Source organism: Scomber japonicus, chromosome 3 (assembly GCF_027409825.1).
Source record: "Scomber japonicus isolate fScoJap1 chromosome 3, fScoJap1.pri, whole genome shotgun sequence".
NCBI lineage: Eukaryota > Metazoa > Chordata > Actinopteri > Scombriformes > Scombridae > Scomber > Scomber japonicus.
In genome coordinates this window covers 29,952,369-29,978,840 of record NC_070580.1, presented here as the reverse complement: position 1 = coordinate 29,978,840, position 26,472 = coordinate 29,952,369, and the positions used below count along the sequence as shown (strand labels likewise).

General features: G+C 39.6%; 1 protein-coding gene across 1 annotated transcript; it reads left to right on the top strand.

The window, feature by feature from the left end:
• Positions 1-358: 358 nt before the first annotated feature.
• On the top strand, positions 359-22,037 carry unm_sa1614 (un-named sa1614). Its single transcript, XM_053316524.1, has 28 exons — positions 359-484; positions 5,525-5,597; positions 5,720-5,865; positions 7,070-7,144; positions 7,325-7,374; positions 9,031-9,160; positions 9,514-9,599; positions 9,755-9,830; positions 10,382-10,462; positions 10,578-10,675; positions 11,399-11,468; positions 11,759-11,846; positions 12,732-12,780; positions 12,910-13,082; positions 14,245-14,378; positions 14,550-14,641; positions 15,319-15,505; positions 15,725-15,816; positions 15,929-16,044; positions 16,587-16,654; positions 16,736-16,843; positions 16,945-17,221; positions 17,397-17,564; positions 17,720-17,783; positions 19,634-19,677; positions 20,366-20,520; positions 21,455-21,580; positions 21,963-22,037. Exons 1-28 carry the CDS (start codon positions 359-361, stop codon positions 22,035-22,037), a joined length of 3,027 nt encoding a protein of 1,008 aa, XP_053172499.1.
• The last annotated feature ends 4,435 nt before the right edge of the window (positions 22,038-26,472 follow it).

The window sequence follows — 26,472 nt, the reverse complement described above, 5'->3', positions numbered from 1 at the left end:
CGGGTTTTTTTCTGTGTGAATCTGCGCTGCTGAGGATTTTGTGTCCTGCTGGATTTAATCACCTTTTGTTTGGGAGGCAGAAGCGGCTGATGCACCGGGAACGGGTCTTCAATGATCGGTTTTTATCAGCCTGTTAATGTTATTCTCTCCTCACGGGACTGTGGCAGTGTGGAAACAACGCTAATGGGATTATTTCACCTCTGCAGATTTTATTATCACTAGTATTCTCATTTTAACATCACTGACTCTATAGAGAGGGTTTTGGGGTTTGGTCTCTTTTGGGTTTTTTTTTTCTGTGTGTGTGTGGAACTGGTCTATTAGTCCGGGACCCGGTGCTGTCCCGGATTTTAGGAGCACCATGCCGGAGTGCGTGTCGGTGCCAGAGTTCGTGCATGAGGTTCAGGAGGACTGGAGCTCCCCCACCACCTCCTCCTTCACCTCCAAGATGATCAGCTGCAGGAACACCGTCTACCTGCTGGAGGAGGTCAGTGCTGACAGAGGGGAGGGGTGGGCTCATCTGTATTGGGGTAGTGGTAGTGGTTATAGTAGTCGTAGTAGAAGGAGGAGTGGTAGTGGTGGTGGTAGTGAGCTGAATGGGTATGAGTCATGCTGATGAATGGGATGGACAGACTGACAGTAGAGAATCAGGGCCAGACTAAACTGCTCAGGGGCCCCAGGGCAAAAAAAAAAAAAAAAAAAAGAGGTGGTGGGCACCCATTAATTCGACCTATACTGTCTGTGTATTGTGTGCAGTTTTATTATGAAGTATGCTTAAATCACTGCTGTAGAGTTTTAAAGGCGGCATATAATTTGTGTGATTTTGTGTTATTTTTATGCAGTTATGATGTCAGATGTTGATATTAAACATGGTCAAAGTTCCAAATGTAAAGATGAATATATGTAGAAATGCTCCCTGTAAGTAAAAATTCAGGGGTTCGGGCTGCTGTTAATGCTTTTATTGCATCTCAGATGATGTCAGATTGTTCGTGCATGTCCTCAAACGGCCCTCTGTTGGTAGACTTTGTTTCTAAGGTGGTTTTACGTCGTCTACTTGCATATTTCTGATCAGATTCAGACTCAAACGTGTCTGGATTTATTTGAGAAGTTTCCATTTTGAGTGAAAGAACAAGAAAAAGAAGTGAAGTCTGTCTTACTAATGCTATTTGTGTATGTTGACCCATCAGTAGGCCAATCAGGACAAAGTACGCTCATTGGGAGGGGAAAGCCTTAAAGAGACAGGAGCTAAAACGGCCTGTTTCAGACACAGGCTGAACTGAGGGGAAGCATGAAGGGCCAGTAGGCTATAGGATCAATAAGGAGTCTCTTTCTTTCTTTTTTTTAATTAATTAAAACATTTTTTTTAAATCACAACCCCCCCAGAAACTACATTCATATTCTACTAATTTGAACTGTAAATACGTGTTTAAATAATTGTTAGTAATAATTATCTATTTTTAGTTAACCTAGAATAGAATAGAATAGAAAGCCTTTATTGTCATTGTACATCACTATACACAGAGATTTGGAGAGCTATTCCAGTTCAGTGCAAGCATAAAAAACACATTCAATGCATCGATTCAATAAATACATAAATACAAAATACCACAAATACAATACACATTCCATCCATCATTAAAGTTACACTTGGTGTTATGGCACTTCAGTATAGAAATTTGGGTGAATGAAAAACAGAACTAAAGACTGACAGCATTTCTTAAATGTTTCTACATCCACAACATCAGTCACATTCACAAAGATGCAAAATGTTTACAATGGATGTTCACTTATGACATGTTTCCTACGACATCAAAGCCACTAAAACACAATGTCCAATTCATATTTCTGTGCACAATAATATCCCTCGTTGCACACGCTGCATATCTTGTATCTTGTGACTTGACAACAACACTAATGTTATTTTCTCCTTTTATTATTGCTCAAGCAGCAGCTAACATGGCTTGAGGCCGAAGCCAGTGCTTTGTATTGTATTATATTCAGTATTATACCCCACTGAGGGTTTGTGGACACTGACTTACTCAGAGATACTTTTTTCCATGTCAGGCCAGGAAGAAGGGATGATCTGTCTCCTGTCTCGTATCCTGCCAGTAAAATGACTACTCCTTTTTTTTTGTCAGAATATCTTTATCTGCCCTCCATCCTCTGCAGCTCCTAACAGGTTACGACACTTCTGAAGCTCCACTAAATATTAGCTCAGATAAGACTCACTTTTCCTGGGCCTTAAAGTCAAACCAAATTAGTGTCATGCTTTCTGAACACTTAAAACTGATTTCATAGTCTGTTAATTGCTCTTTTTTTGCCTCGGGGAGCCTCCTTGACCCTTCCAGAGTTCCAGTTTGGTCAACAATCCTGGAACAATTAATCAATTATCAAAGTTGTTTTCAATTATTTCTCTGTTGATCTATTAAAAAATAAAGGAATTAAACTTTTTGGACAATTGTAGTAGGTGTGAAGTCGGCCTGCTGCTGTGTGATGTCTGTTTCTGTATGTTTGGTTTAGGTAGGGGGGCTATGGGGGTAACGCTTTAATCCAGCAGGCAGCAAACCTCCCAACACACACACACACACACACACACACACACACACACTGGTCAGTGGAGTCATTGACCCGGACACTTTAGATCCTTGACTGGCCTGGAAAACAGCCCCCCTCCTGTTTTCTTCAACCCCAACAGAGTCGACATATGTTACCACAGCAACAGATTAATCCTCATTAGTATTCATTGTTATTGTTATTTAATGGTAATGAGGGGGAACATGAGATATTAATATTAATGAGGATATGAGTTGATCTGCAACCTGCAATCTGATGCTGCGTTCAGGGGAGTCTCCAAAATGGGAAATTAGGACTTTTATGAGAAAGCTTTCATGCATATAACACCTTACTTATGTCACATACAGAAAACTGGACTATGTGGTCAATGTTTCCAGATTCCTGATGAGGATTTGGTGTGAGATTACAGTCCTGGGACCCCATTTATCAATGCTATGTTTTGTTAGAAGTATTTTGGCTCCTCAAATGGTATGTATCTCGGGCTCTGCCAGAGGGGTTTTTGAGCTCAGGGACAGTCTGTGTCATGCTCACTTAGATTTGTTCCAGCATCACATGAGCAGAGACACACGGCTATAATAAAAGGCATATTGTTGCAATAAATAGTTAAAATGTTGACAAGAGCGTCCTGACTGAAATTAGGTTACACAGGATACTGTAGTGTCGTGGGAGCAGGCTTGCAGGAAAGCTTCCCAGCATGCACCAGGGCAAAAGATTTATAGGACATGCTCTAAGTGTCATTGTGTGCCTGCATTTTTACTGGTGTTATTGAGTTTTATATTTTATTCTGTAACATTTCTGCTTCATTTCCTGTTATACAGATAGTTATTATGAGCACCAGTGGTTTGTGCAACTGGAGGAAACTACAAACACTGTATACATTTCAAACTTTTTGTCTTATGATGTTTTGAAGCTGAGAACTCTTGATTGCTAAATTAAATTTAGTTAAATCAAACTACTGTATTGACACCCACAAGTAAAAATTGTGAAAAAGTTCCTCTCCTCTCAAATATGTGTTTCTATTTCCTTTGGTTGGATACAGAAAGCAGAATGACGTGTGTGCACAGTTTGACACTAAAAGGCTGTTTTCACATTCATCTGCTGAAGTGTGAAGTTTCTCTGTGCTAAATTTAAATCAGCTTTTCAGTCGTGGTCCTATGAGTATGATTTGTGACATCATAACTAATTTGGAAACTGATCCTGGTCCAATTTTCAACTTACACAAGTGTGTCCTTGTGTCCAGCAGTTTACAGATTCCCTCCAGACATCTAGAATATAAAAATACTTTGATTGGAACAATATCTATGTCTGATATGGGTATCCCACACAAAATGGTATGATTATCACCTGACAGTACTTAAAATGGCACCTACTTCTTCTCCCACATTAAAAAAATCCAGAATCTACAAATATGCAAATATATTTCTTTTCATAAGTTTGACTGCTGGACACAAGAAAGTTCTTTCTTACTCTTCATGCAATGGAAGCTTCAAGTTTTCCCATCACACTTGTGTATGTTGAATATTCAAATGTTCAGTGAGCACAAAGACATTTTCCTCTTTCAATAGATAAATGTGAAAACAGTCTTTCACAGTCTTAATATTACTATATAAGCCACCTTTTGGTGGATGCGGTCTCTTCCAGTAGTCAGTAGTTTTGAGCGGTCTGCTTGGTTTAAACTGTGACCATCAGTGTGGGATTACCTCTCAAACAAGCAAACATTTAAAGAGATTAATTTCAGAAGAAAATAAGTGTCCTTGCCTTACTGCAACATATAAAAGGCGTTGAGGCAAGGGATAATTCCTGTTGAGGTGTCCATTATGAGGAATTAATGGATGATGGCGAGCAAGAACTTACTCTTCTACATCGTCTTTACTGTTTTGTATTTTTTTAAGCTCATGTCTTGTGAGGCTTCTTTAGGCCCAGAGCTTAAGCTCTGGTAAGCTGGCGCATTAAGACCCACTGGCCTTCCAGTGTCAGATTCTGCAAATACATCATTCTGCAGTAATACTGAAACATTTGATTGTAGGAACAAGAAGAGAAATGTATTTTTCAGTGTGGGGGGACTTTAAGTAATGCAATATGAATGAAATGCATTTGCATATTCATAGATTTTGAATTTTTAATGAGGGAGAAGTAGTGTATGTCATTTTAAGGATGTTAGATTGGAGTATTTTCGTATGTGTTGTATGTCTAGAGGGGATCTTTCTCATTAAATGCACTGTTCTTACTCTATTTGTGTTGGAAAATCATACCTGTTTATGCATGTTAACTGGATACACACAGTAGTAGCGGGTCTGCTTCAGGCAGAGGTTGAACAAAGGGGCTGCATAAAGGGCCAATATAAAATATATAAGGAGTTTTTGGATCTGTAAATCATGAAATCTTCCAGTTGAACCCCAGAATAAAGTATAGATAGATGTATGTGGAGATATAAATACAGGCCTGGAAAAAATAAATCAAATATCACCATTAATTATTGCCAACAGTTGGATACAGCAGGGATATTTAAGAGGGAGATATATCAGTATAAAGTATATGATAAAATCTCTGAGGATGAACAAATCCATGATACTGTTACTGCCATATTGTCCAGCCTTAAATTTAAATTTAAAGCCACAAGCTCCGACTTCAGCTGCTTCATGTGGAGGTTTGGTCAGATGAGATCCAGGTTTACACACACAGGAATGTAGCTGTCTGTTGTTGCAGAACAAAGCGTGTCCTCTGTGTGTGTGTTGAGTCAGCAGGTGAATTACTGCCTCTCAGGCACTGCATGAACACACACGCACACACACACACACAGACACACACACACACAAACACACATGCTGCAGATTCACAGACTGATGATTAAAACATCACTGAGGTTTGAATTTGTGTTTGTGTGTGTATCTGTGGGTGTGTGTGGGTGTTTGTGTGTGTCTTGGTGTTTGTGTTTGTGTGTGTGTGTTTTCAGGCTCTGGACAGTGACCGGTTGGTGTTGCAGAAGATGAAGAAAGCTGCTAAAGCCAAATACTCTGCAGGACAAGGTACACACACACACACGCACACACACACACACACACACACACACACACATACACATACACATACACATACACACACACACAACTTACTTACTCACCCTGCTTACTTTCTCTCTCTGTGTCAGACCACGTGTCTTACCTGGAGCAATACATTCAATCGATGGAGAAGCTGTCAGTCAACTGTCACTCAAATGGAGAGACGGAGGTCGGCTCCGCTTTCTGTCGCCTTGCAGACTTTTCTAAAGAGCTCCTCTCGCCCATGAAGAACCTGGTGAGTCATAAGTGACAGAAGCACGACATCACAGAGGTCATTTTTGAACGAGCTATTAAAAAACCAGCTGGGACTCAACCATTGACTGCATATAACGAGGTGTCTCTACATCCTGCTGCTTTGGAAAAGTGAAGCCTTTCCTTAAGCCGCCATCTTGCTTGTGTGATATCATTTGGAGCCAGAGTCTGCACAGTAGGATTGGGCGGCGGGACATGCCCCCTCATCTGTCCCACTGCATGATGGAGGTTTGAGAGTGGCACAGCTGTCAATCATGACATCACACCTCCTTTTTATATTGTCAAATAACTAATTAAAAACAATCCTTTCAGAAATATTAGCACTTGGACAAACATCAGCAGATTTTTTTAGGTTGACTCATGTCCCATCCGTTAACGTGGAGGAGGCGGGACTATAACCTATACTGAAGCCAGCCACCCGATGGCAATCAAGATGGTTTTGCTTCACTTTTGGGCAGCCATCATGACGTCCATCTTTTATATACAGTCAATGGTTTCAACACATCTGTTCCAAATTTTCACTGGGAAAATACAGCTGACTATTAACTGGTCTATTCTAAACTCTTTAACAGAAAAAAACCCCTAACTAAAAACATCTGATGGACTCTCAACTGGTCCACTCTAATCTCCACTGAAGAATCTCTGTTTATACATCTATAATTTTGGTTAACTGGTCCAAACTTGATTGGAAAAACCTCATAACTGGTCATAACTGCTCCCTTACAAACGCCATTCAGAAATCCTCTCATTAAAACTCTGATTATTTTACCTTAATCAACCTTCTGTAGGAAAAAAAACCCTCTGTAACTGTTTAAAACCAGTTTACTCTTATCTGGTCCATTCCAAACCTCATATTGAGTCTTTACTGCTCTATTGAGAAATCCTAATTTAAAACCCTGTCATTAGTTTTCTACCTGATTTACTCCATTGAGAAAACTAATTAAAACCCAGCTCTGTCTTTGTTATGTGTGATTGTTTTATAAAAGAAAATAATAGTATTTGTAATATTTTAGTACAAAAGCACATGTTAAAGTTATTCATGTCAAGCAGCACAGTACAGTATTACACATAATGCCTTTTAACAATTATTATTGTGTGCGTGCATGTGTGTGTGCCTGTGTGTGTGCGTGTGTGCGTGTGTGTGTGTGTGTGTGTGTGTGTGTGTGTGTGTGTGTGTGTGTGTGCAGTTGAAGAGCATGCTCCACAACATCAACTTCTTCCTGGACTCTCTGGTTAAAGGAGACCTGAGGGAGGTGAAGGGGGTGAGGACTTTATCTTCTATCTATTTATTGCTTTCATATCACCTGATGATGATGATGATACATTTAAACGACACATGAAACTCACTGACAGTCCGAAATAGAAAGAGCTCAGTGAATTTCATCAGTCTACTGAGTTAACAAATCCTGGTTTCCTCCTTTTTTCTCTGTGTGTCTCTGTAGGACCTGAAGAAGCCTTTTGACAGAGCATGGAGAGACTATGAGAGCAGATTGTGAGTGACGATCACACAGTTCAATCATTGCTGTAGACGTTCTGCTATTAATAGACATCAGGCCTCTGTTCTGTGTTCATGGATAACACAGTAAACTGGGTTTGATTGTTGACTATTTGACACAAATCTGAATTTCTTAGCTTTTCAAAATTCCTGTCATAGCAATCAGTCCTTTTCAGTTGACTGACAGTTAGTAATTTCAAAGTGAACCATGTATATAACCTAATTCTCAGATACAAGTGGCTCTTTTTATTTGATGCATGGACAGATAAACACTCATGATTCAATATGAGCACATGTGCAGCTGTTGTTATAATTATCACCATTTAATTTTTACATTTAAGAGTAGATAGGAAAAGGTCTTCCTCTTAAGTGATTTAAGGCGATTTGTTGCATTCATGAATTTCATGTAGATTTTCTGGGCATCTGTACTTTACTTTTTACTTTTTACTTGAGTATTTATTGCTTTGAATTTTCTCTGAGTTATGAATTAATGACCTTCATCAGCATATCGTGAGCACACTTCCATATACAGTATACACACACACACACCATATATAGTGACACACTATTTGCATCAACCCAAGTTGCTCATCAGTTAGTTAAATTGCTTTAAGGCAGCTCTTGTGTGCATGTATATGGAAGTGCTGTGATGCTGATATTCCTGATGAAGGTTGGATGGACCAAAACATTGCGGTTCAATAAAGTGAGACAGTGTGCAAGAGCTTTTTTTTATTAGGGCCCGAGCGCTGATTTTTTAATTGCATTTTCCTCCTACGCACCTGCCTCTATTCAGTTGTGCAGAGTTGCCTTTCTTTAATTCTCTGAGTCATGAATGAAATTTTCAAGTGGTCTAGTCTTCCTGTATGAGTCATGAAATGATTTTTTCAGCCTCAACATTTCTTCACAGTTTGGCTGAATTAATTCAATTAATCTAAATGAAGTTTTAGTTGAAATATGACACAGAAATGAACTAAAAATTAAATATATAACAAAAAACAAGGCATATTTTGCTGCAGAAACCTCAACTCAAGAGTTCACTCTGGCAGCTGCCTTTAATCTGACAACATTTTTACTGATAATGTTCTCTCGCCTATCTCCGTGACTGTCATTTCCCCTTGATGACCTCCCAGCTAAGTCATGGACCATTTGCTTTAGCGACTCATTTTTCAGCATCTATCTTTATGTGAAACCATTCTCCATTCATTTCTGTCGCAGTGCAGCGTTGCTTTGATGACACATTGTTGGCAGCTCTATTAGTATTTTCAGGTTGTTTCAGGTGCCCTTGTATAAATACTGACACTGCTACATCAGTTTTATTTTTGTCTGCTGAATCCTGACAGTAAGACTTTTTGAAGCTTTTTGAACATTTTTACCCTTGGATTCAACCCAAGAATTAAAAAAAGAATTTTGTGAATGAAACTCACCCACAAGTAGATCAGTACAGGTAGCCTTTTTCATGAGCATGTGAAATTTATCAAGGTGAAGCAAGTTGGTGCATTTAAAGGACACAGCTGATGATTTTTATATATTTTTCTTATCGTCAGCACATCTCATGTGCAGAGGCAAACCACACTAAAAAATGTAAGAGACATGAAGTATAAAATATTTAAATGTTCTTGTGTAAGCGTCAACGTGCATGCATGTTTCGTACAGTAAGCAGGTGGAGAAGGAGAAGAGGGAGTTGGCTCGTCAGTACGGGATGGTGAGGAGCGAAGTGAGCGGAGGAGAGATCGCAGAGGAGCTCGAGAAGGAGAGACGCTCCTTTCAACTGAGCATGTGTGAGGTCAGTGACTCTGCCAGCTCCTTCACCTCTTTCATTTTTATTTATCTTCTATTGCTCTTCCTACCCCTCCTTATTCCACCTCTTTTTCCCTCTGCCCCTCCTCAACCTCCTTACACTTCGTCACTTCCTCCTCCTGAAACATCCATCACGTACAAAATGTGCAGCCTCATTTCTGTCCAGTTAACTCTCTCTCTCTCTCTCTCTCTCTCTCTCCCTCTCCCTCTCCCTCTCCCTCTCCCTCCCTCTCTCTCTCTCTCTCTCTCTCTCTCTCTCTCTCTCTCTCTCTCTCTCTCTCTCTCTCTCTCTCTCTCTCTCTCTGTCTCTCTCTCGCTCTCTCTCTGTCTCTCTCTCAGTATCTGATTAAGGTCAACGAGATAAAGACAAAAAGGGGAGTGGACCTTCTGCAGAACCTTATCAAGCATTACCACAGCCACAACAAGTAAGAACACACACACACACACACACACACACACACACACACACACACACACACACACACACACACACACACACACACACACACACACATATAGATGTACATCACAAGCCTATATGCAGTAAACTGACTGTTGTATTTACTTTATCTGTGTGTAGCTTCCTGCAGGAGTGTGTTTCCACCACTCAGCGGTTGAAGCAGTACATGGAGGAGCTGAACGGAGTCCTGACGTCGGTGCGATATCAAGCAGCTACTGTTCACTGTCATATTGTGGCTATAATGAACACTGTGGTCTCTAGGGGGGTCACTAGCAGACATTTCTGCAATCAGAGCTCAAGGGCCCTGCTGTTTGTACATGAATAACTCAATTAGCCTAACTTAATTGCTGACTATTTGACCCAGTCATCAAAATTATCTGCAGCTGTTCCCATAGCAACAAATCATTTAGCCCAAAGAGATTTGATCATTTTATATTGTAACTTATTGAGAAACTTTTACAATCTGCTTCATTAAACTTTCAAAATTTAGTTTCTTTTATATACATCATGAAATACACAATTAAATATATTACCTTAAAAAAATCAACCCTATAAAAGACAGACATAAACTTTAGAAATACTTATGTATAATGTTTATAATAGAAATGTGTCATTTGGACTCTAAAATATATTTATGGAGAACAATGTAAAAAACAATCTTTTTAGCCAGACAACAGCAAGTTCAATCTGGATTAGTTACGACATATCTGAGGAAGTGGACCAAGGTTAACTGATGTGTGTCTGCAGGTGAAGCAGCGTCATGAGGAGGAGAAGAGACAGCTCGTGACTCTCAGAGATCAGCTGAGGCCGGTCGTCCACACAGAGCAGGTAAGAGACACACACACACACACTCAACTATATAACATTATAGTACTGTTCAACAGGTAATTCATGTTTGTATATGTGTGTGTGTGTGTGTGTGTGTGTGTGTGTGTGTGTTTAGGACACTTTACCCAAACAGGTGTACAATATGCATCAGCTGCTGGGAGACAAACAGTACGGCACAGAGAGAACAGGATTCCTCTACAAGAAGAGTGATGGGTACGAACACACACACACACACACACACGTTCTTAGTGAGGACATTCACTGACGCAATGCATTCCTTAACCTTTACCTTAACCTTAACCATCAACTAAATGCCTAACCTGAACCCTTACCCTAAACTTAACCTAAACCCAGTTCTAACCTTCATCTAAACCAAGTCTGAAGCCTCAAACAGCCAAAATATCCTCTTTACATACCTACATTTATTTCCTAGAGACTTACCCTAAACATAGCCCCTACTTGCTTAATTATAACCATCACCCTGATTTTAATCATTGACCCAAAAATGTTTTATCAAGTGGGGACACCGCCACTTTAATCCGTATTATATGCCTGTGCTAAAGAGGACTTTCCATTTGATGTAAATTTAATGAACAAGTAATCTGAATGTGAATCAGCTAAAGTCTGGTGTGTGTCTGAAAGTCATACAAACACACACATTAACAAAGTCATCAGACTCAAAGGACATACCTCTGCTATCTAAACCTATCTATTAACTTACAGTTGAAGGTCATGGGTCTTAATTAACAATCACATACATGAATATAGCTTAGAGATAATTAAAGGCAACAGGTCGAGGTCGACGTCTTTCTGAATGCAGAGCAGGTACAGATGTGTTAAGTGGATCTGTGCAGGACTCTGATTGCAGCAATAATTTGAACAGCAATACTACAATAATTAGTAGTTGTATTAAAACTGTGTCTGCTTGTGTTTCAGGTTGAGGAAAATGTGGCAGAAGAGGAAATGTTCGGTTCACAACTGTTACCTGACCATCGCACATGCTACTGTGAGCTCACCTGTGTGTGTGTGTGTGTGTGTGTGTGTGTGTGTGTGTGTGTGTGTGTGTGTGTGTGTGTGTGTGTGTGTGTGTGTGATAAGCAGTAACCTCTGACCTTTTAACATCAAGATCAGATTTGACATATTTGATCTTTTCTTGTCCTCTTCATGTGACTTTTTGGTTTAAAATATTTTTTATTATATTATCATATTTTTATTCACCTTTTCATCCTATACATATATATTTGGTGTGCATTCGTCACTTATAGTTTAAATGTATATCTTCTCTCTTTCTTTCAGCCTAATAAACCTCCTACCAAACTCAACCTGCTAACCTGTCAGGTTAAACCCAGTGTGGAGGACAAGAAATGCTTTGACCTCATCTCGCGTAAGACTCACACACACACACACACACACACACACACACACACACACACACATATAAAAATATAAATATACATTACAGTCCTATATGCAGTAAACTGACTGTTGTATTTACATTTATATATGATTAACTAACCACATCCATCATATAAAACCACATTTGACTGCTTCCGTAATTTGTGGTAACAGTAAGATAAGGGAGATAAGGGGTTGTAATTGTACCCTGCACACATGTTCTGTGTCACTGTGAAATATATCACAGTAGAGAAGCTAAAGATGACATAAATCATCACAACTGAATGCCTTACAATGATCTTTACCCTCAACTGAACCGATTGTGACCATAACCTGATAACCGAGTCTTCTCTCTGAAGCCTTTTTGAAGGAGTTTCAAAAAGTGAGGCACGGCTAAAATATCCTAACCTACTTTTCAAAAATGTCCTCACTCCCAGGGTATAAACCAGAAATTGGGCCTCACAAAAATAGATGTACAATTACACACACAGACACACAGACACACATACACACATACACACACACATACACACACACACACACACACACACACACATACACAGAGGATGATTGTGGGTAGAGGAAGAGAAAGAAAACAACGATTTTCAGTATGAATGGGATTCAGGTGAAAATTGAAAAATATGAACTGATATCAATAAGAAAAAAACATAAAATTCATCATCAGACCATAAATGTATGTAATGTAAAACCGTTGTGTTTTTGCATGGTAAATACAATCAAGAATAATGTGAAAATTGTATACATGCAACATACCTATAACAAATAACTACACAATAATATTAATATGTGTGATACAAATATGATCATAAAACACCTCCACTGTGTAATATATAACAAACACTTTGTCCTCCAGATAATCGGACCTATCTCTTCCTGGCTGAGGATGAATCTGAGTGTGTCGCGTGAGTCTAAAATAAACTTTAATCTGACTTATATTCAAACTTTATTTACTCCTGTATTTATGCTGATTATCATAAAAATGAAAACATGAAGTATTCAAATGTGTGTGTGTGTTTTGTGTGTGTGTTCAGCTGGATCTCGGTGCTCAGCAACAGTAAGCAGGAAGCTCTGAGTGTGGCTCTGGACGGGGGGAGGAGAAGCGGAGGAGTCGGGGAGAGCAGCATGGATGATTTGACCCGGGCCATTACAGATGACATCAGACGGATGCCAGGAAACAACAGCTGCTGTGACTGTGGAGCTCCAGGTATTATTAGTCAATGAACCAATCAATTAATTAACGTATCTCCAACCCTCTCTCCAACAGGAATTAATAAAAACAATTACCAGATTCATAAAAAGATATAGATCGATTGGTCGACCAACATAAAATGAATCTGCAACACTTTAGTTTAGTAATAGTTATATGAGTCTTTTCTGTTTTTCTTACTCTTTTATTATAGTAGATGTCTCAGTGGAAACAGTGATAGACATTTTTCACATTTTTTATAATCAGAAACAGTTTTATGGCAGCATGTTGGTGCAGTGTTTAGCACTGTTGCCTCACAGCAAGGCAGTTCTGGCTTTGAACCGTCCAGCTGGCTTGGACTCCTTCTCTCTGTGTAGAGGTTACATTTTCTCTCTGAGCCTCCCTGCTGTTACTCTGGCTTCCTCCCACAAACCAAAAAACATGCAGGTTAGGTTAATTAGTGTCTCTAAATTGGCCCTAGGTGTGAATGTGAGTGTGAATGGTTGTCTGTCTCCATATGTTAGCCCTGTGATTGAATGGCTGCCTGTCCGCGGGTGTTTTTCCGCCTCTTGGACAATGTCAGCTGAGATTGGCTCTAGCTCCAGAGGATAGGCAGGAGGAGAAGCAGTAAAGAAAATGTACTTATACACATCACTACAATCTTCAAAGAGATACACAAGGAATGTCATCATACAAGTGAAAAGTACAGTACAGTGGTTTTACAGTGTTACAGGCTTATTGCAAGAACCCTTTTCTGACATCTTCTAAACCAAATTATTACTTGAATAAATAATTGGCAAATGATTTAATAATGACAATAATTATTAATAAAGCTTTCGTCTTTTTGAGGGCTGGAATATCAAAGGTTCAGCAGTTATTGCATTGTGCAGCTATCATATTTGAACAAAGGGAAGAATATGAGGAAGTTTGAAAGCTTGAACAGTTGTGGCGCTTCATAGATAAATACAGTAAATCTCAAACAAAAGCTGGAATCAAATATTGTCTCAGGCATGAATAAATAAAGTCTGTGGAAGAGAAGGAGTCATACTCACTACTCTAACTTTCTCTTTCAACAATAATACTGTTTCTGTTCTACTTCTTATTCTTTCGCTGCTGCTTTCAGTGAAATTCATCCATCATCGTCTGACACTGACAGTAAATATAAACTCTCTCTCTGTAGAACCTGGATGGCTCTCGACCAACCTGGGCATCCTGACGTGTATCGAGTGTTCAGGGATCCACAGGGAGATGGGGGTGCACATCTCCCGGATCCAGTCTCTGAGTCTGGACAGTTTGGGGACTTCAGACCTGCTGGTGGGTCCTGCTTAGACTAGCAGCTCTCCCATGCTTTCAATCAGTTCTGACTGTGTTGATTTCAGACCATACATATACTTTTTCACATGGCCTTTAATTTAATTTTTTTTTCTAGTTAAACTTCCCTCTGTATGGATAAAACAACAATATTCTGTCTTCTCTCTCTCCCAGTTGGCCAGAAATGTTGGTAACTCTGGTTTTAATGAAATACTGGAAGCAAACCTGCTGAGTCCATCACTGAAGCCGTCCCAACTAAGCCACATGTAAGACACATTCACACACACAGGCATTTGTTATATATACATTTTTTATTTCAATTGATTTGTTACTATGTACAGTCATGGCCGAAAGTATTGGCACCCCTGCATTTGACGCTATTTGACTGCTGACACTGGGAAAACGTGCTGTGGACAGATGAGATCATGGTGCTGTATACAGAAAATGAAATGAGGCCTTCAAAGAAAAGACACGGTCCCTTCGGTCAAACATGGTGGTTCACAGATGTTTTGGGGTTACTTTGCTGCTTCTGGCACTGGATGCCTCGACTGTGTGAATGGCATCATGAAATCAGATGAAGAAGAAGAAGAAGAAGAAGAAGAAGAAGAAGTGGTCCAAAATTCCAGTAGAGAGGTGTAGGAAACTCATTCATGGTTACAGGAAGCGATTGATTTCAGTTATTTGTTCCACAGGTTGTGCTACCAAATATTAAACTGAGGGTGCCAATAATTTTGTCCATTTTTTTAGTTCTGTGTGAAATCTGATCAGTTTTGACTTTTTTTTGTGTTGTTCCAATGCAAACAAAAGAAATACACATGTGAATGATCATTAACAGATTTTACAGAACATTTGTAATTGCAATAATTTTCTGGGAGAAGTGCAGGGGTGCCAATATTTTTGACCATGACTGTATTTGTGTGTGTGTGTGTGTGTGTGTGTGCAGGGCGGAGCGTAAAGACTTCATCCTGTCAAAGTATCAGGACGTTCATTATGTGAGGCGGAGCCACAACTCTACTGTAGCGTTACAAGTCAGCCTGCAGGAGGCGACCAAGAACTGTGACATCTACAGTCTGATCCAGGTGTACGCTCAGAGGATGGAGCTGAGCCAGCCGCTGCATGCACACATACAGGTAAACACACATGGACACACACATACACTTAAAGAAACACACTTACACACACATACCGGTTTACATACATACAGTTATACTCACACAGTCAAACAGGTATACACACACAGGTATATAGATGCACATAGAAGTACACATATACACATATGGCAAGTACAGGGGGATAAACACACAAACACATGCACACAGACACTCAGCAATATGTTTCCATGCCAACAGGAAAAAGGGGAAACAGCACTGCATCTAGCCGTCCTATTGGCTGACAGGACATCGCTGCACATCCTGGACTTCTTGGCTCAGAACTGGTCAGTGTGCTCTGACGACGTTTATGAGTCATTATATCTCAGTGTGTAAAGCTATGTGTTTACCTGTGTATTTATCTGTGTGTGTGTGTGTGCATGTGTGTGTGTGATTCTTTTTTAGCTCCAATGTGGACGCACAGACGACAGCTGGAAACACAGCGCTACACTACAGCTGTCTGCACAACAAAAGCGACTGTGTGAAACTGCTGCTGAGAGCCAGAGCCAACACACATATCAGTAATACACACACACACACACACACACACACACACACACACACACACACACACACACACACACACACACACACACACACACACACACACACACACCATTTAACAACTGGACTGGTTTTATTACAAATCTATCTTAGCTTTTATTACAGACACCAGAGATTACAGGAAATGAGAGCAGACATATGATACAAAGATCCCCAATATTTTATTTAAAAAATAAATAAATTAGGAGCATTTATTTTAAAGTGAGAATGTTTTGGGAAGAGAGTCACAGAAAGACCTTTGAAGACAGTGAGGACATTTTAGGAGGTGCAGACACTTTTAGAAAGTAGGTTAAGTTTGGACATTTTTGGAAAGAGGAAATTAAGAAAATTAAGAAAGTTGGCATTGACATAATGGGATATATTTTTAAAATAGAGCACATCTTCTAGAAATATCTCCTCTTTCTCAACTGGTCCTCACAAATATAGAAGTACACAAACACTTGCACTCTTTTTTTTACATCTTACTAGTAATAATATTTTAATTGTCTGTGTTTATCAGAGAACGAGTTAGGAGAGACCGCTTTGGACGTGAGCCGCAAGTTGAAGCACACCCACTGTGAGGCGCTGGTGAGCTCATCACTCTGATCAGAGTTACGATTCTTTACGAGACTGTTCGTGTCGTTTTACTGTTTCTGTGTGTTTGTGCAGCTGCAGCAGGCCCAGTGCAACCAGTTTGACCATCACGTCCATGTGGAGTACGAGTGGAGGCTTCGCCATGATGATCTCTACGACAGTGACGATGACTTTGACGACAGGGTAACTATGGCAACTGACAGCCTGCTGATTCATCTTTTTCCTCTCAAGGTCGACTGTTTGAGTTTCTTGTGTTTACTTTTTTTCTTCTTCTTCTGTTTCAGAATGGTCCAGTAAAGAAGGAGCGCTCCTCATCTTCTTCCTTCACCTCCTCCTTCTCTTTCTCCTCCCGTCCCTTCAGCTTCGGCCAGTCCACCCCCTCCTCCATCACGCTCCCCTACTCTGTAGCACCAGGAGGAGCACCAGGAGGAGGGCTTCTCAGTGTAGGGAGGAGGTTGGCCATGGCCATGGAGCTCCACAGCCGGCCGTCTGGCTCTGTCCCTAGCCCTCCTCCGCCTCCCCCCTCCTCCCCTGCACCTCCGCTGCCCCCGAGGGTCAAAGGTGAACTCAGATTCTGATTGTTGTGTATTTTATTATTATTACATTTGTCAGCAAATTAAAACAAGAGCAGGTAAAAAAGAGTCTTTTTAGTAAAATATGAATCAGATCTAAAACAGGGGAAATTAGAAATAAAGACGTGGTTCTGACAACAAAAAACAATCTTCCATCTCTGTAGCTCCCAGCGTTCCTCCTCCTCCGCCTCCTGCTGGTGGGGAAGGAATCGGAGAGGAAGAGGATGAAGGGGGTGAGGTCTTCTTCTCCTTCACAGGAAACAGAAAGACAACCCCTCCCCCTCCCATCGCCGTCCGACACAAGAGAAGTTGCTCCGAGTCCAACAAGAATGGTAAAAATCTGCAAGACACGATGCAATTAATCTGTCTCATTGATACTGTGTTATTAACTGTGTGTGTGTGTGTGTGTGTGTGTGTGTGTGTGTGTGTGTGTGTGTGTGTGTGTGTGTGTGTGTGTGTGTGTGTGTGTGTGTGTGTGTGTGTGTAGATTATGGGTTTCCAACCAGTCCCAGGATCTACAGCGGTCCAGATTCCTCCTTCAAGAAGTGTGTGTAAGTACCAGAGAAACCAATCATACTGAATTCCAACAGAATATCTCATAAATGGCACCGAGAAGACTGGGAACAAGGTTTCTTATTGGATCATTACTGAAACGATGTCATGCTCACCTAAGTGCCAAACGGTGCCGATTTTCCATTTCTATTGACAGTTTTTTTTTGTACTATTTTAGTAATATTTTGAAAACAGTATCCGTCTTCCTCAGCAGGTTTAGTAGAATAAATCAGAGAACAAAACTCACACTATTAGAAAGAATTGAGCTATGACACGTGTTGGCAGAAACTATCAAAGCACGATCACCACACCATATGTCTACAAAGTAAAGAGTGTAATGATGCTTTTTACTTCTGCAGCTGTGATCTCATTACCTGATGAAGGTTAAGCTGTAATTACGAAACATTTATTATTGTAACAATGAACGTGTGCTGCTTTCATGACCAGATATCTCTTGAGAAACAGATTTTAATCTTAGATGAGCTGAGAAAACACAGCAAATAAGAAGCTTTAAGATAAGATAAGATACAATAATCCTTTATTAGGCCCGCAGTGTTACAGCAGCAAAGTTGAGAGAGAGCATTAATAAAAAATATAAAGAACAATAAATAAGTAAAACAAGCAATATGAGCAGTGAATAGTGACATAAAGGGGCTATCACTTCAGAATAAATCTTTGAACGCGAGATGCTCAGAGTGTTAAACATGAGGGGATCAGAGCTTATAAAATGTGTGTAAAAAGGGCAAAAGTAACTTACAAGATCACAAAAGCAAAAAATATATTGAAGGGTTGTTGGTGTCTGCTGCTTCATCTTAGACTTGCTTTGTAGACAAAAATACCTACATCTTTGCCTTTATATATAAGAACTGAAAGTGCAGAGAGACAGGAAACAGAGTGACAAAGGTCTGCAGCTTCAATCGAACCATAGACGATGCAGATATGCTATGTTTGTCTTAATCAGTAGGCTGTAGGCTGGTTTGTCCCCTCAAAATGACAAAAGATGAACAAAAATCCATGTCCTTGCATTCACAGATTTTTCCTTTTTGGGGAATTAGTCAGCAACATTTCAGATAAACATGCTCCATCCTTCTTCAGACAGTCACACACACACACACCTGCAGGGGAGGCATCATTAGTGGTACTTACTCACTGGGTGCTACATTAAATCTGCGACAAGCAAAGTAAAGTAGTTGTAATCTTGGAAATGGGTTATATATTGGTGCACGTGTTATTGATCTTAACTCTGTGTGTTGTATCCTGTTTGTGTAGGTTTGTGTGGAGAATGAAACAATCTAAGATAGTGTAAAAACTCTACATTATTACTATTACATTGTTTCTAAATTTGCTTTAAAAAAAAAAACAAATAGTAAAACCTTCTACATTTCACAGGAATGTCTGCTGGCTTCATCTTACCACTTTTTCTAAAATATGTTTGAACTCACAGAACAGTATTTTAAATTCTAGTGAAGATACAAAAGTGTCCAAAAATAACAAATATGTTCAACTGAATTTTGGGGAAATGTAATATTGGAATATTTCCATTTGATGAAATACTGCAGCTATAAAAATATAGAGTCTATTAGTTTGAATATTTCACACAGTGGAAACATCACATGGTGTCGATGAAGAGCTGGAACAACATGATACACACACAAAAAAGTTTCTCCAGCCAATTTAAATGAAGCGAAGAGGAAATATAAGGTGAAAGTGAGGAGTTTATACTTGAACCGAGACTGTTACTGACCTCTGGTGGACTGAAGCTGATTGATGTTGAACTGAAAACATTACCGGTAATAAACGTGGCTTCCTCTCTCTCCCCCTCTCCCTTTCCCTCTCTGTGTTTGTGCAGTCCATCTTCTCCTCTCAGCTCGCTGACTGAACGACCAGACAGAGGTACTTCCTGTCCAAAAACAACAGCTTGTTCCTCTCAGGTCCACGTCTGTTTTAAATGTCTGGAGTCTGCTGAACCTATCATCATGTGTAACTCTGATTAATGTTAGCGCACTGCGTTAGCCCTGCAGCTTTAACCAGTACGAATACATCTGATTATAAAATTCTAGTTTTTAATCCAGTACTTGAAACATATTAGAACATTTATTATGGTTAATTATATCTACTTCTTCTCAAGGCTGTATCTTGATTATGCAAGTCCAGATTCAGTTTCCACATTCAAATCATTTACTCCACCCTGTTTGTTGTCTCCATTTCTAAAGTTCAGCTTATTGTTTCTTATTTTGGAGACAAGGTGGAGTGATGTTTTTGTTGTTTTTAATCCTAAAATAAACATATTTTGGGTCAAATACCTGCCTAAGTTGAAACATTTTCATACCTAGACTATTTTTTTAAAACTGGCCTGAGAAAGGAAAAGGGTGAGTGGTGTGTATTTTTTACCACACCCTCTCCAATTGTTTGTTTTAACTGATATGAAAAATATTTTTGGCATGATGATTAAACAATGCCTCTTAAAAAATGTTGAGGTCACTTGTGAGGTAAACCACAGCCCTCTGTTCTCCATTATGTACATATTCCTTGAAATATCTTGACATTTAAATATTTACATCAGTCTTTTTCTCTCTGTGAGGTTTTCGGAGGGCGGACAGTGACACTAGCTCCTCCCACTTCCTGCACCCTAGCAGTAGAGCAATGCCAATCGAGTCGCCTACCAATCATCGCTCTCAGAGCTTTGAGAATGATTACAGAGGCCCCGCACCCCAGCCACTCCCTCGCAGGTCATTGGTGAGTTCCCCAAAATTCCACTTGTAACCATCTGAAGGGTTTAGATTTACTGTAAGGGGACAATAAATAACTAAAGAACATAATGAACCTGCAATTTTGTCCACTTTGTGATTGGAAAGTAGACCAATGATCACTGTATTGTCCAGTAATAATCATCCAAAGCTATAATTCAGTTCAGAGCTGCTGTTTGTCGTTAAGATGATTGACTTGAGCACCAGCTTCCTCAGAAACATCCTGAAATGGATTAAATGCCAAATGACACAATTTATTGCTTCCTGATATTTTTCTGAATCCAACAAAAACAAAATCTGCCCTTGTCCTCGTCCTCATCCAGAAATCTAAAATTAGTCACATGTTAAAGTCTGTTTGGAGAATTAGATTCAGACATTAACGTTTTATCTTATTGATATTATAAATAATCAAGGCATTTTTAATTGTGCAGTGTAGTATCATTTAAGCTCTCAATGTTCTTACATTATTTTCTTCTTTTAAATGCCTTTTGTCATCTCTGCTGTTCATAGCAGCTAATACTGTCTGTGTGACTTCTGTTAATACATACAGTAGTACAACCTTGCAACTAATAAGTATAAACTATACTTAATATACTTCCTAATCACCTAAAATCACAATTGAAACCACCCAAACACCCAAGAAACCACATAATTCTCCAGAAGCACCGTAGCAACCACATTGCAAGCATCTAGCAACATCCTAGCAACCATCCTCAACAGTCTAGCAACCCCCTAGCAACACATTACCAATCACCCACTAATGCTTTAACAATAGAAACAATACAAATCATAGCAGCCACCTAGCTACATTTGACAATGAGCTTATAACATATTTCCCCTTCCTTTCTACTTATTAATATTTATTATTAATACTGGTAGAAATATTTTCAGTATTTCAGTATTATTATGTGTCCATCCATCAGCCTCGGGGCATGTCCAGTCGGCGGGCTCAGGCGCTGTATGACTGCCAGGCCGACCATCACGACGAGCTGAGCTTCTCTGAGGGACAGATGCTGGTGGTTCTGGGACAGGAGGACAGCGATTGGTGGGTACGTATCATCGTCCTGCATGCTAGCTGATGCTCTTTGTTGGCGAGATGGAGAAAATGTGACCTCAGCTGCACTCTGAACTAATGAGTGTACCGGCTCTGATTCTTAAGGTTTGATTTTCTTTGAGGAAATAACAGACATGAAATAAATTAGTGGTTGCCTTTCAAACCAAACAAATAAAAAGTTAATAATATAAAAGACGCACAAATGGACAAATTAATCAGTTACTCTTTTAATCCAAAGTCTATTTGTGCAACTTTCTTTGATGTACTAAATCACACACACCGCCCACATTGATTTGGACCTGATAATACATTAATGTGTGTGTGTGTGTGTGTGTGTGTGTGTGTGTGTGTGTGTGTGTGTGTGTGTGTGTGTGTAGCATGGCTACATAGAGGACGAACCGGACCAGAGAGGTTTGTTTCCGTCTTCCTTCGTCCAGCTGCTCTCAGACTGACATAAACCTGGATCCAGGCAAACCCTGGAACAAGCACAGATATGGACCACATCGGAGCATGGAGAACCAGAACCCGGAGCTCAGGGGAACCACACCACACCACAACCAAACCGGATCAGTACTAAGCAGCAGGAACAGAACCTCATATCTGAGATGGACCGGGTCAGACTTTCAGATCTTGTCCTACTCCACCGCCTCTTAGGACGGGACTCCAGCATCCTGTGAGTTCACATGATCATGATCCGGTGTCACTGTTCCTGCTGTCAGCCATGTTGTCATAGCAACTGGTGTTTCTTATGCCTTCTGTTTCCATGGAAACGTTACAGATGACCTTTTCGAGGAAAAATCTAGTGTCCGAAATCACTCCCCATTCACTGCAGTTTATTTGAATGTGACATTTATACACTAACGCCAAAAAAGTCCAGCAACAGTGTAGCAATGCGTCCGTGACATGTACACCACTGTGGCCAACAATCCCACAATGCAGTGCATCAAATTTCATGGACAGTAAATTAAATTACTGTGGCGCGACTCGAAAAATGATGTTTATTAGTCCGAAATCTTGATTTACTGCTCACTATTGAGCTCAGTGAGGAGTGAATTTAGTTAACGAGGGAGTGATTTTGGGCACAGCCTCGATCTCTATATGGATCGGATCATGTGATAATGTTGCCATGGAGACGGCCTCGCACAGACTGATCAGCAATGAATTAAGGCTGATCTTGACAATACTTTTATTTATTTATTTATTTAAAACTAAAGTAATATTTTATAAAGCACACAGCTAACAGCAGGTCACTTCTAAATAAAACATTTTAATTTTGAAGTTCATCTGAATGACTTTTTTTTCTCTTCCAATTCTAATAATTTATTTTTATGTATTTAATGTTATTGATTGTGTGGTGACACCACCACAAGAACCACCTCTGCCCCATTTCAGGCTCCGCCTCCTTGGATTCACCGAGTCCAACAAGCAGCCTGAACATAAAGGATTGTGGGATATGGAAAACCAAAGCAAAACACCAGTTGTCTGCTCGTAACTGACGTAAAATCAGTTTCAGACAGAACGCTGCCTTGTTGATCCACCATGATGGATTTAGTCTGTAAATGTGGACGTCAGAGGAGGCGGAGCCTGAAATGAGACACAGCTCATTATTCCAGCTGCCTTCAATGTCACAAGATATCACAAAGCCTCGGTGAGCAAGTAGGGAAATGTATTGCTGCCACTATTACATAAATAAATTAGTTTCTCATTAAAACAAGAACATTTTCTCATTTAACAAGGCCCTTTTAACATTATAACGAGACATATTTTAGCGTTATTACTACACACAAAATGATTCAGTTTCAACAGGAAATGTTATATTTTATCTTGTTATAACAAAATTTTTTCTTGTAAATGCCAACTTTTGGTTTTGTGTAATTTGTAATGATGAAGAAAACAAGATAACATTCTGTGGTTATAACTAGAAATGTTTCATGCTAAAAAAGAGAATAATAATTAGAGAAAAATTACCATACACAATATCTTTTTATAACTATAAACTGAGATGCTTCTCTTTGTCATAGTGGCAGCAATACACTGCCATAAAGTAGACAGACCAGACATCAGAACGTTTCTCATCTGGGTTTGATTGTGTCAACATTTACCTCCATAGTTCTTTGATTTTGAAAAGAAAAGAAAAAAGAAAATTGTTTCATATTTTTATTTCATTCAAAGTGACAGTGATGGGCTTATGTTGTTTTTTGTGGTTTCCATTGAAATATCACAGTGCTCTTGTCTGTTTGGTGCCTATGAATGAACTCATGGTAAGCAGGTTGTTAAGTGAAACTGACTTTTTTTTTTTCTCCTTTCATCAAACAGTCACAGTTTTAACATGATGAGCTGAATTAAAGCTATGGTAACTGAGCACACATCACACATACAGTACAACATGTTTGGTCAGTGGACGTTGCTCTGCTCTAAATCTACAGATCACACCATCCATTTACAATTTTTGGATTTATACTCACAGCAAACTGGTTTTAAGAGTGAGGGAGTAAATGTGTTAACTACAGCTTAGTCTACAAACTCTAAAACCTCACATCCAGATGTAAAGTCCAGCTCAGGAGTCTGAAGGCTGCTGCTCTGTCATTTAGTTGCAGTATTCAGGTTTATGGGTCGTTCAGGCACTTCTCGTTAACTTGTAAAGTGGGTAATTTCCTCCGGTTACCAGCAGGACGTACTCCTGGAGAATCCAACTAAGTGTTAAATCTTAGCGTTGAACAAAACTTAAAAAAACAAGCAGCAGATGTTTCACATAAAAGCAGAGTTTTCTGATGACTCTGCAGTCGGGTTTTTTTAAGAGAACATGTGATGTGTTCCAGGCAAACAGGTTTCAACTCAAACTGAACTCCAAAGAGAAGCATCGACAAAGCAGCAGCCTCCAGATAAAATATTCAGCATTTATGATTATTTATAAGGCCTCAGTATAATTCAAACAATGTCCTTGCTAGATCATATAACACCATCTAAAACCCTCCATTTTCCATGGCTGCATCAACATTTTTGTAATTTTCAGAAGCAAACAATCATGTCCACTTTACACAATGATTGGCGAGATGTGTGGTGGTTCTGTGATTGCAACTTCTCCCTCAAGCTTTCTCTCTTTTGTATGATCAGCTAAGGATGACACCATGAATGTCTTTGGGGAGAGACTGTCTGAAAGTGTGCAGCATTATTCCCATCTGTGCAGCTCATGGCATTCAAACTACAAAGACAGGGTTGTTGGAGAGAAGCAGTGTGGAGCAGCCTGGAGGTTATGACAGCAGGCATTTCACACCACCTTCCAGTGTGGACATTAAGAACAGGAAGAAACATTTTTGACTGTAGATGTGGTTTGGACCACATATTGTACATTTGTTTGAAACAGACTGAGATCTTTACTGAGAGTCAGTTTCAGAATGATTTCACACTGAGAAGTCTGAATCTGTAAACAGGTCACCACAAATGCAGAAATATCAACACTACCAGCCTAAATCAACATGAATGTGGTAGTTTCAGATGGTTCCCTGTTTGGTCAAAAACCAACCTACAGTATACCTCCACAGGAAACCCTCAGTAGACTTTGTTACCAGAAAATCACCTTTGAAGCAGACTGACACAATGTGCAAGTTAAATTTCCAAAATATCCAGTTCAACATCAAAGTCAAAATCTGTTAAAAAAAACCAAACCTGTAAAAAATAAAAACTGTAACAAAAAGTATTTGTTGACATTTTTCTCACAATGAAAACTAAAAAAAAGTTAGTAGTGTTTATAAAATTATACTTTTGAATGTGCAATGCTGCAAAGGTTGAGTATCATTTAAATTTTGCCATCTCTGCTTGTGTCGATGATGTTCTGTAAAACTGAACAAGCTGCTGACTTTACTTCACATCCTGATATTCTGCCATCATTGGTCATGAGCTTAGCTGCATCTTGTTGATGATGCATAGTGAAAATAAATAAGATGCACACAACCAATAAAAGGAACGCAGGATTTGTGGAGTAGCCATCATGCTTACACAAACACAAAGCTGAAAACAACTATAGTAGTGCTATGAAAGGGGCGATCATAATCAGATTCAGACTCAAACTCAGTGTGAAAATGTTGTGAAGCTGCTCCCAGTGTAAACAAAGCCACAAACATTCAGACAACCGTGATTGACAATCAGCAACAGTTTTTGTACATTCACAGTACAGGTGTGACAGCCTCTAGCAGGCCGTCGTCTCCCTTTAACAGGAAGTCCAGCAGTCAGCTGACTGACCCCCTCCCACCCCCCACTTCTACCTGCTGGACTGGTCAGCCTCTCTTCATTCATATGGTTGGTTATTTTTGGTTGGACTTACTTTTTTTTTTGAATGTACATTGCACTACATCTTCCACTCATCCATGCACCACACACACTGGTGATGTTACTGATTATTTGTCCTTGTTGAGTTTTGTTGAATAAATCTTAAGTTAAAAATCGTGCACGGTCTCCTCGTCTTTGTCACTCACATCTGTTGGGCTGTGACTCAGAGGAGTTGCATCACATGTGTGTCCATGAAGTTCAACAGCCTGCAGTTTCACTCTTTGACTTTACCACTGACCATGATCTTTATCAGCCACTGGAGCTGGGAAATAAGTCATTACAAAACAAGATCACTAAATATAGAACAATTCCTTTTAAAACATGTCAAACACCAATAAAATATTCCTATTTTGGACATTCAGTGAAATCAGGTGACAACCTGCAGACTGTTGAATAATCATGTAACAAATGGAGAAGTTCAAACAACAAAACAATCCTCCTATTCACTGCCTCTGACTCCATATATGGTCAAGACAGAAAGATGAAACACAAAATGTCATTGGCTTACATTCCAAAAATGAGAATGTGACAGAAAACTAAAAAACGTTGCCATGGTGTTTC